Genomic DNA, 12,238 nt, shown 5'->3' with positions numbered 1-12,238 from the left:
TCTTGGCACATGACTGGTCCACCTCCTTTTCCAGTCATATCTATTTTTGTACAATTTTTTTTGTTTTAATTTTTACTGAAAACATGTTGTAGTTTACCATGTCTCTCTTCACTGTCCTTTGGGTAATTCACATCTTTAGTTCTTCAGAGACTGTGGTAGTCCATGATTCACAGCCATATAGTGCTAATCTAGGCAAGAGGTGATGAGGGCTTAAACTGAGGTTGTGGCTTTGTGAGTGAAGACAACAGGTCTAGTATGAATGATTTTATGAGGATAGAAATAACAAGATTTACTGGTTGGATATGTATAGTGAGCGAGATTGAAACAGCTAGCAGCTCCGTAGATAGAGCATTCGGTCAGGAAGACCTGAGTTCAGATTCAGCCTCAGACACTTACTAGCTGTGTGAGCCTGGGCAAGTCACTTAAGCTACTATAGCCTTAATCCCCTGGAGAAGGAAATGGCGAACCACTGCAGTATCTTTGCCAAGAGAACCTGTGGTCCACAGGGGCACAAAGAGTCAGACATGACTGAATGACTGAACAAAAGGAAGTGAGGGGGATTGAGGAGCTGAATATTGTGCCAAGGTTATGAACTTGGGAGAGTGGAAGATTGGTGAGAACTTTGACAGAAATGGGGGCATTGAAAAGGAGAGTTGGGAAGGAAAAAAGATCATGAGGTCATGTTGAGTTTGAGATGTTTCTAGTCCATTCAATATGAAATGTTCACTAGGCTGTTGATAATTCAGGACAAGTCCAGAGGAGAGACTCGTGAGGATGTGAGGTCCTTGGAGACTGGGACCATGCTTTTGCCTTTCTTCGTATTCCCTGTGTTTGGCATAGTGACTGGCACATGGTAAGTGCTTAATAAATGCTTATTGACTTGGTGACTGACTGACTGACTTAGACTAGGGCTGGATATAGAAATCTGAGGGTCATCTACATAGAGATAGTGATTAACCCCATGGGAACTTATAGGGTGACCAAGAGAATATGTAGAAAGAGAAGATAAAATGATCCAGGGCAGGACCATTGGGAAATTCCCACAGTTGCGATAGGGATATGGATAATGAAGCAGAAAAGGAAACTGAGCAACAGTTGGACAAAGTAGGAAAAGAACCAGGAAAGAATAGTGTCATGAAAACCTAGAGAGGAGAGAACATCTGAGATAAGAGAGTAGTCAGTGGTGCCAGATATAGAAAGATGACACTGAGAAAATATATGAGGTTGAGATCCATCGATTAAGATGACCGTTGGGGACTTTGGAGAGTACAGCTTCAGTTGAGTGATGGCATCAGAAGACACATTAAAAAGAGTTGAGGAGGGAGTTAAGAGAAGTGTAGGAAGTAAGTGTGACAACTTTTTCTAGGAGTTTGGCTAAAAAAGAGAGGAGAGCTGTAGGACAGTAGTTTAAGGGGATGCTAGGGCCTAGCGAGCAGTTTTTAAGGATGGACAAATCTGAAGTCAGGAGAAAAAGAACGAACAGATAGGGAAAGACTGAAAATGGGGTGGAGGGAAATAGCGCAGGATAATTGAGTTCACTATATGCTAGAGGAGACAGGAGGGGATGGGATCATGGGCAAGTGCAGGGGGGTGGTCTTGGCAAGGAGAAGGGGCAACTCCATGTCAGACACTGGGGGAAAGGAAGAAAGAATGGAGGAGAATGTCCAGGGTTTTTAAAATGAAGAGATTGGGTAGAGAGAGGACTCACATGGGATGTCCTCAGTTTTCTCAGTGAAGTAAGAAGCTAGGTCCTTAGCTGAGAGAGGTAAAGGGGAGGTGCGGTGACCTTGAGGAGAGAAGATCGCTTCCATCTGTAGGGAAGCCATCCTACAGCTCTGCGTTGTCCGTCCTCTGCCATGGCAAACACCCAAGGCTGGGCTGGAGCACACTCTGGGGCTTGCAGAGCCAGTTGTTAAATACTCCATGTGAGCATTTGAACCTCAGAAATTATCAGTGCTGCACATACATTGTTTTGTTGATTGTCTAGACTTAAGAAAGTGTTAATTATGCAGATTAAACTTAAAGTGTTTTCCCCCTAACCCAGCTATTAAACATTAACCATATGTCTCTGTATTGCTCTGTAAATAATAACAGTATTAGCTAACATTTATGTATCACCTACTGTGTGCCGGGCACTGTCCTAAGCACGTCACAATTATCATCTCATTTGATCCTCACAACAACCCGGAGAGGTGGGTGCTATTATTACCTCCATTTTACAAATGAGGAAACTGAGGCAAATAGAGATCAAGAAATTTGTCCAGAATCACACAGCTGGTCAATGTCTGAGGTGCAGTTTGAACTCGGAGAGATGTGTCTTCCTGACTCCAGGCCCAGCATTCTATCCACTGCGTCACCCAGCTCCCCCCTCGAGCTTTTACTCCCTCTTATTTCTTACTCCTAGCCATATTTTCCTACATATTTTTCACCATCCTTCCTTAAGCCCAATTTTACATTAGTCAACAAGTACTAAAGTATATATTGACTTAATTTGGAGAGTCTCATTAAGTTATTCATAGGATTTCTCTATTCTTTCATCCTCTGCAAGAGGTATTGGTGTGTGAGCTGCAAATTCATTCATGCTGGGATTTTTTATTTCAGTCTCAGTGCAAGAGTCCAACAAACTTTAGGTTATTTTTTTTAATATGGCATTTCTTGCAATAATCTGCTACTGTTTAGTGCGTGCCCCCTCACCTTGCCTAGCACATTACTCTTCCTCTAGAACTACTCCCATATGTAGTCTTTCTTGATGGAAACTTCAGCCTGCCTACCTGCCTCTGACACCAAAGGTGGGAAACTAATCTGATGCCTGAGTGAGACCTTGCTCATCCATATAAAAAAAACCAAACTGGGTCTTCTTCAACAGCCTAAGCAGCCTTGTTGTGTGGAAAAACCTAGGTGTGTCTCTATGAACTAGGACGAAGGGTGAGAGCCTAGCATCACCTTGGGTTGCTTCCCAGGTGCCATCCCTTTCATCCTCCACCCTGTTCTCCAGATGGTCTCACCCAAGACTCAGACTCCCTCACTGGCTAAGTCGTATCCTGTCCTTCCAGTGATCCAGTTTTATCCTTATTATCAAGGGGGCTGTTGTTCCACAGATTTTTATTATCTGTCTGCCATGCCTAAAATGCTCCCCCTCCTCGCCACATCCTCCTGGCTTCCCTGAGGTCTGAACTGAAATCTCACCTGCTCCAGAAAGCTTTCCTGCTCCCCCTCAATGCTGAGCCTTCCTCTGATATTCCTTCCAGTTTGTCCTCTATGTACTTGTCTGTATATGGTTCTTTGCATGTTGTCTCCCCCAACAGTATGTGAACTTCTTGAGATCACAAGTGGTTTTCCCCTTTCTTTGTATCCCAGTGCTGATAAAAACCTACCAGGGTTTGTGCTTTGTTGCCCTGGGAAACCCAGAGTCACCTGCCTGCCTCCATGATACAAGGAAACAGGTCTGTTGTAGAGAGTTCTAGAAGAGAGATAGATTGAATGATTCTTTTTTAAAAGACTTGTACAGCAGGCATTTTTAAAAAGAAACTTTGTTTAAAATTCATTATCTCAAACTATAAATTACATTTAGTTTGTAGCAATGGGAAAAATTAGTCACAGGCCAATGATAAGCAGAGTTGATTATGTGAATGGGGTGATGTAGCCAGTGGGAGGGAGAGTGTGAAGTTTGGAAAGAAAGATAAGTCAGAATGTTGGAATAAGGAGAATTAAAAAAAAAAACTTGTCAGAAGGCATTTTGTGTGAGGCTGAAATATTAAATTATCAAGGAAAATATTGACTTTCTCCTCCTCTGCTTTTCTTTGAAACTTTCACTTCCTTTCAAAATGCTTTAAATATTCTTCTCTCTTACTTTAATACCATGTTATTTAGGCAGAATTACCCATAATGGAGAGAGGTAAAGAGACAAGAAAGTGAATCCTTGAAATTTTCTTGAAGACTTTAAATTATCTCTTTGAAAAGTACACTTATGTACAATTGAAATACCTCCTACCTTGGTGGATTCCATTTGGGGAGCACAGATTATGCCAAGTCCTCCTATTGGGGGAATGGCCATAGACCCTACAACTGGAACCTGGAGCACTCTTCAGCTTTCCCAAATCATTTTGGTTCCTTTATCTCTGATAAAATAGAATCGAAGTCCCTGCATTTTGCCCTTGCGACCATAATATGTGAAATGATCACATCAACATGGATCGTTCCTTCACTTATTAATAGTAATGATAGCCAGCACCTAAATAAGCATGTTAGGGTTTCAGAGCACTTTATAAATGTTAGCTCATTTGATCCTCACAACAACCCTATAAGGCAGGGGCTGGTATTAGCCCCATTTTACAGATGAGGAAAACAAGGCAGGCAGAGGTTTGTAAGTGACTTACCCAGAGTCATACAGCTAGTAAGTGTCTGAGACAAGATTTAAACTCACATCTTTTTAACTCCAAATCCACCCTTCTATGAGCTGGACAACCTAGCTCAATTATCGATATCATAATTCTTACCACTACCAATTTACACAAGCCTTAAGCAAGAAAGTATGTACTCAAGGGCACTGAAGGAAGCCAAACAAAACTATAACGAAGGCAATTAGGCATGTCCCTCACCCTTGACCCTGCAAATAATTCTACCCCTCCTGTGGGAGTAATCCGGCATAGCCAAACAGTAAATTAAAACATGAAAACACATGCCCTGACATTAGACAACTGCCATGTCATTCCTTTCATTTTCTACTCCCTATATTCATTTGCAAATACGCTAAGAACTAATTTGAGACTCTGCCTTCAGATTTGAGATGAGTGAGTTTCTATCTTAGAAATGAACTCTCTTATGACCTCACTTAAACTTGCACCAACCTCCCTGTCTCAAGCCCAAACCACAAGAGCCCCAAGCTATTGGTCACACTAGAAATCCTCTGAGATTTCTTCCAGACACAGTAGAACTAACCAGAGAATAGTTTCTCTCCCTCTTGGTGCATAGGGTCTCATATATACACATCAAACAGAAAGATTAAGTGCCTTTAGTTGACTAGGTTAGATGCCACAGGAATAAATATAGATCAGCCAACTTTTCCTCTGTGACTAATTATTTCAACTTGGTACATCCAGAAGTAACCATTCTCGAGGACTCTTTTCTCCCATTTTCCCCCTTTTATTTTGGCATTAGACAGTTTTCAAGGTGTTACGAAATAAACTAAGCTTTTGGATTCTCTCCTCTGCCTCTTGTCTTCTACAAGTACTACTGATGAAAATTTAACATCTTTGTTGTCTGTTTTGTTATTCTTCATTGCCTTTTTCTCCTTTATGCTTATAAACAATAAAATTAAGAAATTTGCAAGACAGTTCAAACAGGATTGAAGGTAATATGGAAATGGGATAATTTGGTCCTGGATTGGGAAGGGGCCAGATGCCTTTGCAGCCCTTTTGGGGAGAGTCATACATAACATTCCATTTCCTCCCTCATCTAAGTGCTGCTAGGTCCTCTTAATTAATTTAAATTTCTTTTCAGGTTATGTAGATTAACATTCTCTCAGTGTTGCTTAAACCATGATGATCCTTCTAACCCATCTGGATAAACCCTTTTAACTTTCCTTTCCGTTAGAGTGTAAACTCCTTGAAGGCAGGAGCCTTTTTTTTTTTTACTTCTCTGCATCTCCAGAGCCTGACACAATGTCTGCTATGTAGCAGTTGCTTTATAAATGTTTGTTGACTTGATAATTAATAAGACATGAAAGGAACAAGAACAGTCCATTAGCGCCATGTACCAATATGTAGTTCATTCACCTAAGATCATTTAGTAGACCCCCAGATGAGAAAATGCCCTTTTTCAATATAGGTCAGCACCTTTTTTCTGCACTTGTCTTAGAGAATTTCCTCAAGTACTTTAGAAGTTTAGTGACTTGCCTAGAATCAGATAGCCAATGTGTGTCAGAGGCAGGACTTGAATCCAAAGCTCGCAAGCTCCAAGACCATCTTTCTGCTGCTTGGACAGGAAGACAATGGATAAATGGCAAATCATGCCAGGGCTTTCCCTCTAATTAGGTATTCCTATAGTTTCTTTCATGTATATTTGTTTGCAATATTATAATAATCAGCTGGGAAGGATTTAGCTGTTCTGACCAAAGACAGTGATCCAAGACAATTGGAATCCAAGGACGTGTAATGAGAAATGTTATCCACTTCCGTAGAGAGAACTGATGAAGTCTGAATGCAGATTAGTGTAGAATCTTGCCTTTTTTTTTTTAGTAATGGCTAATATGGAAATGTTTTACATGATTTCACATGTATTATTGATATCATATTTCTTGCCTTCTCAGTGAGTGGAGGAGGGACTAGAGGAAGGGAGAGAATTTGGTACTCAAAAAAAATTTTAATGAATAACAGTAAATAAATTTACTTTTAAAAAAAGAAATAAAGGAACTCTGGAAAAGTAGATAATAGAGCATCAGGTTTGGTTATAAAATCATAGATGTAGAGTTGGAAGGGATATCAGAGACCATCAGGTCCAACCTTCTCTCCCTGCCCACATTTTTCAGATGAAAAAACTGAGGCACAGAAAAGTTGACTTGTCCAGGAGTGTCTGAGTCAAGATTTGAACTCAGGACCTCCCTAAACCAAGGCCAGTGCCCTGTCCAGTAGGCCATATTGCTTCTCTTTTCTAAGTCCAAAAGACGGAAGAGGGATCTAGGTAAACCAGAACTCAATCCTGTGACCTCAGTTGACTCAGTGGGAAGAATTCAGGTTGTTTACTTTCCCTCCTGCCCTTCCATCAAAAGAGAATGGCAGTGCTGTTCTCTTGTAGACTCAAAGCAAGAGCAGAGAAGATTATGGGAACTTAATATGTGGGGGGAAACAGCATAATTTTTTTCTTTGCTGTCATTAGTGGCTGCCCTGGGACTTGTTTAACACTGTGGGTAGGAAAAGAACTCCTGGAACTTTATTAATGGTCTTTCTTCTCATCTCAACAAGTTTCAGGAGACTAAGGAATAGCTGTTGGATACAGTCATATTTGCATTTGGTTCCCTGGCAGCAGGCAACAAGAAGTAAATCAAGATGGTGGAAATGGAGAAGAGGCACTCTCCCAAAATCATTCAGAGGAGAGGAAAGCAGATAGAAATCCACGTGCACCAGATAACGAACCGAGCAGTAGACATATGAACAGTGGGACACAGAGTACAAGGACCCTGATGGGAACTATGACTTCATTGGTGTAAGGAACTCCCTGATGAGCAAACTCCCTCTTTCAGTGCAGATTGGCACCTTTTTTTCTGCAGCTTGTCATCTTAAAGGATTCCCTAAAGTCCTTGAAAAGTCACATATCAGAGTCAAGACTTGAATTCAAGTCCTCTAGCTACAAGGCCACCTCTTTAGACACTAGATCCTGCTACTTGGACAGAAGGATGGAGGACAAATCGTCCCTCACGTAGCCAGCAACAGCCTTCTTCCTTTTCTACCTCAATACTCTAGTTGATTTTCAAACCCCCTAAGTATTTTACATCTCCTCGATCTTCTCTTTAGACCCCTCAGTTAACATCGAACATTTTGTTGAAAGGGCTCCAGCATTTCCACTTAGGCGCTGCTTTCTGCCACCTCTACATCCTAATTAGCGTGCTCTTTCCCCCCCACCTATTAACAAAAGTCCTCTAAGAAATCCCCCTCCCCGCTTCACAGCCAAGTTTAAAGGGAGATTAGTTAAATATGTGGTAAACTCCTTCCTTACTCATATTCTATCTGACTTCTGAGGTATTAAAAAAGCAGTGAAAAAGCCAAGACTGATTATCCACAAGTCTTATTTCAGGAATGTGGTGCTTATCTCAGAGTTCTGGCTTAAGTAGTAATAATGTCATCATGTATAGAATGTGCTGAAGCATGAAAGACGGGGGGGGGGGGGTGTTTGCTATGATCAGATAGCAGCGGAACTGTGTTACATGTATGGGACTTGAGCTGGACGACTGCTGGTACCTCAGTGCATTGGATACCCTAAGGACTGGGCTTGGCACAAAACCTGGGGAGAGGAACAGTGATGCCAGCAGCCTGAACCTCACTCCTCTGGCTCATTCCATTTCCCCTGGTTTAAAATGCAGATAGAGTATTTCTCTTCTCACTGTTGTTAATCTAATAAACATAAAGGAGGAGTACCAAACAAACAAAATTTTATTCTCAAACAAAAATTGAGAAAAGTCAGAGGAAGGATAGGGTCAGTGAAATAAGTAGCCAGATTCATGGCATGATTTTAGGGATCCCCAGAAGGTCCCAGTGCCATTAAGACATATTCTTCCACTTACTGATCTGTGTCTGAGATCCCACCATTCAAGCTTCATTTTTTAGTTTAAGGTTTTGCTGTCTGCTAAAAATGTAAAAATGGTCTCAGGGAGAATAGCACTTTAAGCTTCTAGTATTATGGGAAGGAAAGATTTGAAATCAGAGATAATAATAAATAATAATAATAGTTGACATTTACATAGCTCTTACTATGTATTAGATACTATGCCAAGTGCTTTTTACAAATATTATTTGATAGTAATAATAGCTAACATTCATATAGAACTTAGGTGCTAGGCCTATACTAAGTACTTTTTACAAATATCTTGTTTAATGATAATTAGCTAACATTTATATAGCACTTACTGTGTGCTAGGCACTATGCTAAGTGCTTTTTACAAATATTATCTCATTTAGTAATAATAATGGCTAACATTTATACAGTGCTTACTGTGTGCCAGGCACAGTGCTGTTTTACAATTATTATCTCATCTATTTGATCCTCACAACAATACTATAAGGTAGGTGTTATTATTATCCTACAAATACAAATTCTACAAATGAGGTCTTGTTTTCTTGTTTTGTTGATTATCTAACCTTAAGAAAGTGATGGAGTAAAAGTTAATACATATTAAACTTAAAAGTGTATGTCTTGTGTATTTTTGGAGAACCAGTTGTTAAGCATTTACCAGCACACCTTTGCCTTTGTCTTAACAAATAAGAAAATTGAGGCCTCGGAAGTTTAAGTTACGTGTCCACGATCACATAGCTAAGGGGGCTGAGGACCCAGAGACAAACTCTTCTTTTATAAGTTGACCTGTAACTAAGCCTGAAGATCAGCATTTGTCAACTAGGGACCCAGAATAATGTTTGTTAAAAGCTCTTGAGTGTCTAGCTCACATGTACGTGTCCAAGAGAGACTTTCAGATTCAGTTCAGGTCAGTGATGGAAGTGCTGGCAATGTCGGGGACTTCTTTGAAGTAAGTTTATGACTGTAGCCCTATTCTTGGTAGGAATGGTGTCCTATATTGCTGCTACTAACAACAACAATAATAGTAATTAACAGTAATAACAACAACAACAACAACAATAATGCCTGAAGGGTACAGCTAATGCTGCATTTCTGCATACATTACCACAGGAGTATGCTGTTAAATATGTGACAGCCTGCTGCCCACAAATACACAGGACATACTTTTAAACTTAATATGCATTACTTACATTTTCTCCATCACCTTCTTAGGTCTAGATCATCAGCAAAACAATAAATCAAGCTGTGATTTATAACGTTTGCTGATTTCCAGTGTGTAAGTACTCACACTTAAATTTTAACAATCAGCTTTCTCACGCCAATTGGAGCGCGCTCCAGCCCTGAATTTCATTGAGTGCTTAAAACAGCCCTTGAGGCAGATATTATTACCCCTGTTTACAGATGAGGAAACTGAGGAACTGTAGTGATTATGAAATACATCAAACCTATCATCCTTCCTTGCAGTTTCATTAACAGGATTGAACATTATTCAAAATAAATTTGCAGTACCCTGGGCTGTTGATAAGGAGAAGTTTATTTTGCCACGCTGTGAGAGAAAGAGAACAAGATTTAATGTTGGAAAGCAAACTTTATGTCTTAATACTTCATTGCACAGTGATGTTGGTCCTAGAGGATTTTTGTCTTTCAAACAAACTGTCTAAGAAATAAAGAGTTACTACCATGGGTTGGTTGTACTCACTGCTAAATATGTTTCTTCTGTCTAGTTTGCAGCTCATCTTGTGAAGATCAGATATCCAAGGGTCTGTATCCTAGATGGAGGCATTAATAAGATTAAGCCAACGGGCCTGCTCACCGTCCCATCACCACAAATATGAAGAATTACAGATGGCAGGAGAATCTCATGTCAAGTGATAAAATAATGCCAGCAGCATGTGGGTATACCATGACCACGTCTCTGAGGGCTTTCGCTCAGAAGCAATATCAGTGATCTGAATGGTGTTATTTCCCTGAGATTCTGTCATGCAGAACTTCTTTTTTTTAATGGTATGATCCAAATGTTCATCTGTCAACAGACTTGACTGTACAGGTAGCTCAGAAGGAATTTTATTAGCAGAGAAGTCTGATCATGGATTTTTACGATGTTACCACAAGATGCTAGAGGAATTCAGCCCATAACAGCTAAAATCATCACTGTCAAGGAAATCTAGTCTGGCACTGATCTCACCTCTCCTTGACAAATGGTCTTAAAGGCATTATTTTGTAAATACAAGTGTTAAGTGACAGGCTGGCAACATACTGTCCCTGTGTTTATGATAATTTGGAAACTGTTCCCAGTTCTTTCTTTGTAAATAAAGTCTGCATTTTGTGATCAAAAATTAAGTGATTTTATGATCTGATTTTTTTCCTCAGCTAATACATTTTGAGCTTCTACAGAAAGCTGGTAAACTTTTGTCTCGGTGCCAGTCAATAAATCAGTCTATAAGCATTTATTAAGCATCTACCAAGTGCCAGTCGCTGTACCAGGTGCTGAGAATGCAAAGACAAAACTGAAACAGCCCCTGTCCTCAAGGAGTTTCCATTCTATTGGCAGAAATGACATGTACACACATCAGTAATTAGAAAAAGGATTTCTTTTTACTGGAGCTGTGATGATGAGTAATGGAGGATAGTTCCCAGGAATGAACTCTCTCCACCACCAACTTCAAAGTCTTACAGTTGGTGTCACCACTGAGGGGCTCAGGATCCCACAGCTAGTAGGTGTCAAAGGCAGGACTTGAACCCAGGCGTCCTGACTCTGAGGTCAGCTCTAACTAGGCCATGCTACGTCTCTATACAAAATATATCTGAAATTTTATTGTGGTGGTTGTTCAGTTGTGTCCAGCTCTTTGTGACCCCATTTGGGGTTTCCTTTGCAAAGACACTGAAGTGGTCTGCCATTTCCTTCTCCGTCTCATTCAAGGAAATTTAGGGGTAGAGAGGCAATGTGATACCACTCCCCTCCTCTCATCCTTGAAAATTAGTACTTGGTAACAATTCTAAAACCTAAATAGAGCTTTCAGCCATCCATTTGTCTACTCTATAGCTGAAAAATGTTCATTCACCATTGTCTTTAATGTCCGACTATCCCTTGTAGAACATTTTGATGGAGGTATTCAGTTTTTGTGCTTCTCAAACCAAGAATTCTCTTCAAAATTAAATGAAATAAAGGCAAAAATCATATAGTGATGCCCCTACCCCCCCACCACACACACACACACGCACGCACACACAGCAATGAATTCAGTTGCTGCACAGTGAAAAACATGTCAAGAGCTTATTAGAATAAAAAAATAATTCACCATGCTTTCCTTGACTACTCTTTTCGGGGCATTCTGCATACAAATTAGAGATAGACCATAGGTCATCCTACCCCTTGGCAGCTACAATTCACAACCCCATCTGTAATCCAGAATGTGAGCATTGATAGGCAAGCTGGGATGGTGCTGGCTGTGTCTGGAAATATATGTCTGTGGAAGAAGTTAGAGAAGGGTGGTAATGTACTGACTGTTGAAGTCAGCAATATTGAGGAGTATAAGTAAAAGACAATAGACTCTGACCCCCATTGGACTAATTTTGAACAAGATGAAGCCCCTCATCTGGAAATACCTGTATTTAAGGCAGTCAGCTTTGCAGAGCTATAAATTTAGCCATATTTCAGAAAATGGAAATGGGAAAAAAATTTATACCTGATTAAGAGCATTATTCATGCTCTGGTCAACAAATCAATACACAGAGCACGCTATTGATGCCAAATTTACATGCAGGAGAAAAAATGAACATGGCAAATCATAGGTCTCAGTCAATCCTTGTTGAATTAAAACAAAAATGTTTGTGCTTCTTCAGACCTGAGATATCCCTACAGAATCCTACAGCATCAGTACCATGGTGGCCCTCAGCCAAAGAGCAGCAGCAGAAGTTAATGTGGTCCTGTTTGCAGTCTCATTGAACAGACAAA

General features: G+C 40.3%; 1 protein-coding gene across 3 annotated transcripts in view; it reads left to right on the top strand.

Moving 5' to 3' along the window:
- TBCK (TBC1 domain containing kinase) overlaps positions 1-10,623 on the top strand; it is a 259,078-nt gene extending 248,455 nt beyond the window's left edge. For all 3 annotated transcript variants that reach the window (XM_020974731.2, XM_020974730.2, XM_020974732.2), the window contains one exon: positions 10,008-10,623. In XM_020974731.2, the coding sequence (XP_020830390.1) occupies positions 10,008-10,118 (111 nt within the window). In that variant the 3' untranslated portion in view covers positions 10,119-10,623. The remainder of the gene's footprint in view (positions 1-10,007) is intronic.
- The last annotated feature ends 1,615 nt before the right edge of the window (positions 10,624-12,238 follow it).

This window comes from Phascolarctos cinereus, unplaced genomic scaffold (genome assembly GCF_003287225.1).
Source record: "Phascolarctos cinereus isolate Bilbo 61053 unplaced genomic scaffold, phaCin_HiC Scaffold_9;HRSCAF=440, whole genome shotgun sequence".
NCBI classification, from domain to species: domain Eukaryota; kingdom Metazoa; phylum Chordata; class Mammalia; order Diprotodontia; family Phascolarctidae; genus Phascolarctos; species Phascolarctos cinereus.
This window is presented reverse-complemented; position numbering and strand designations above follow the sequence as displayed.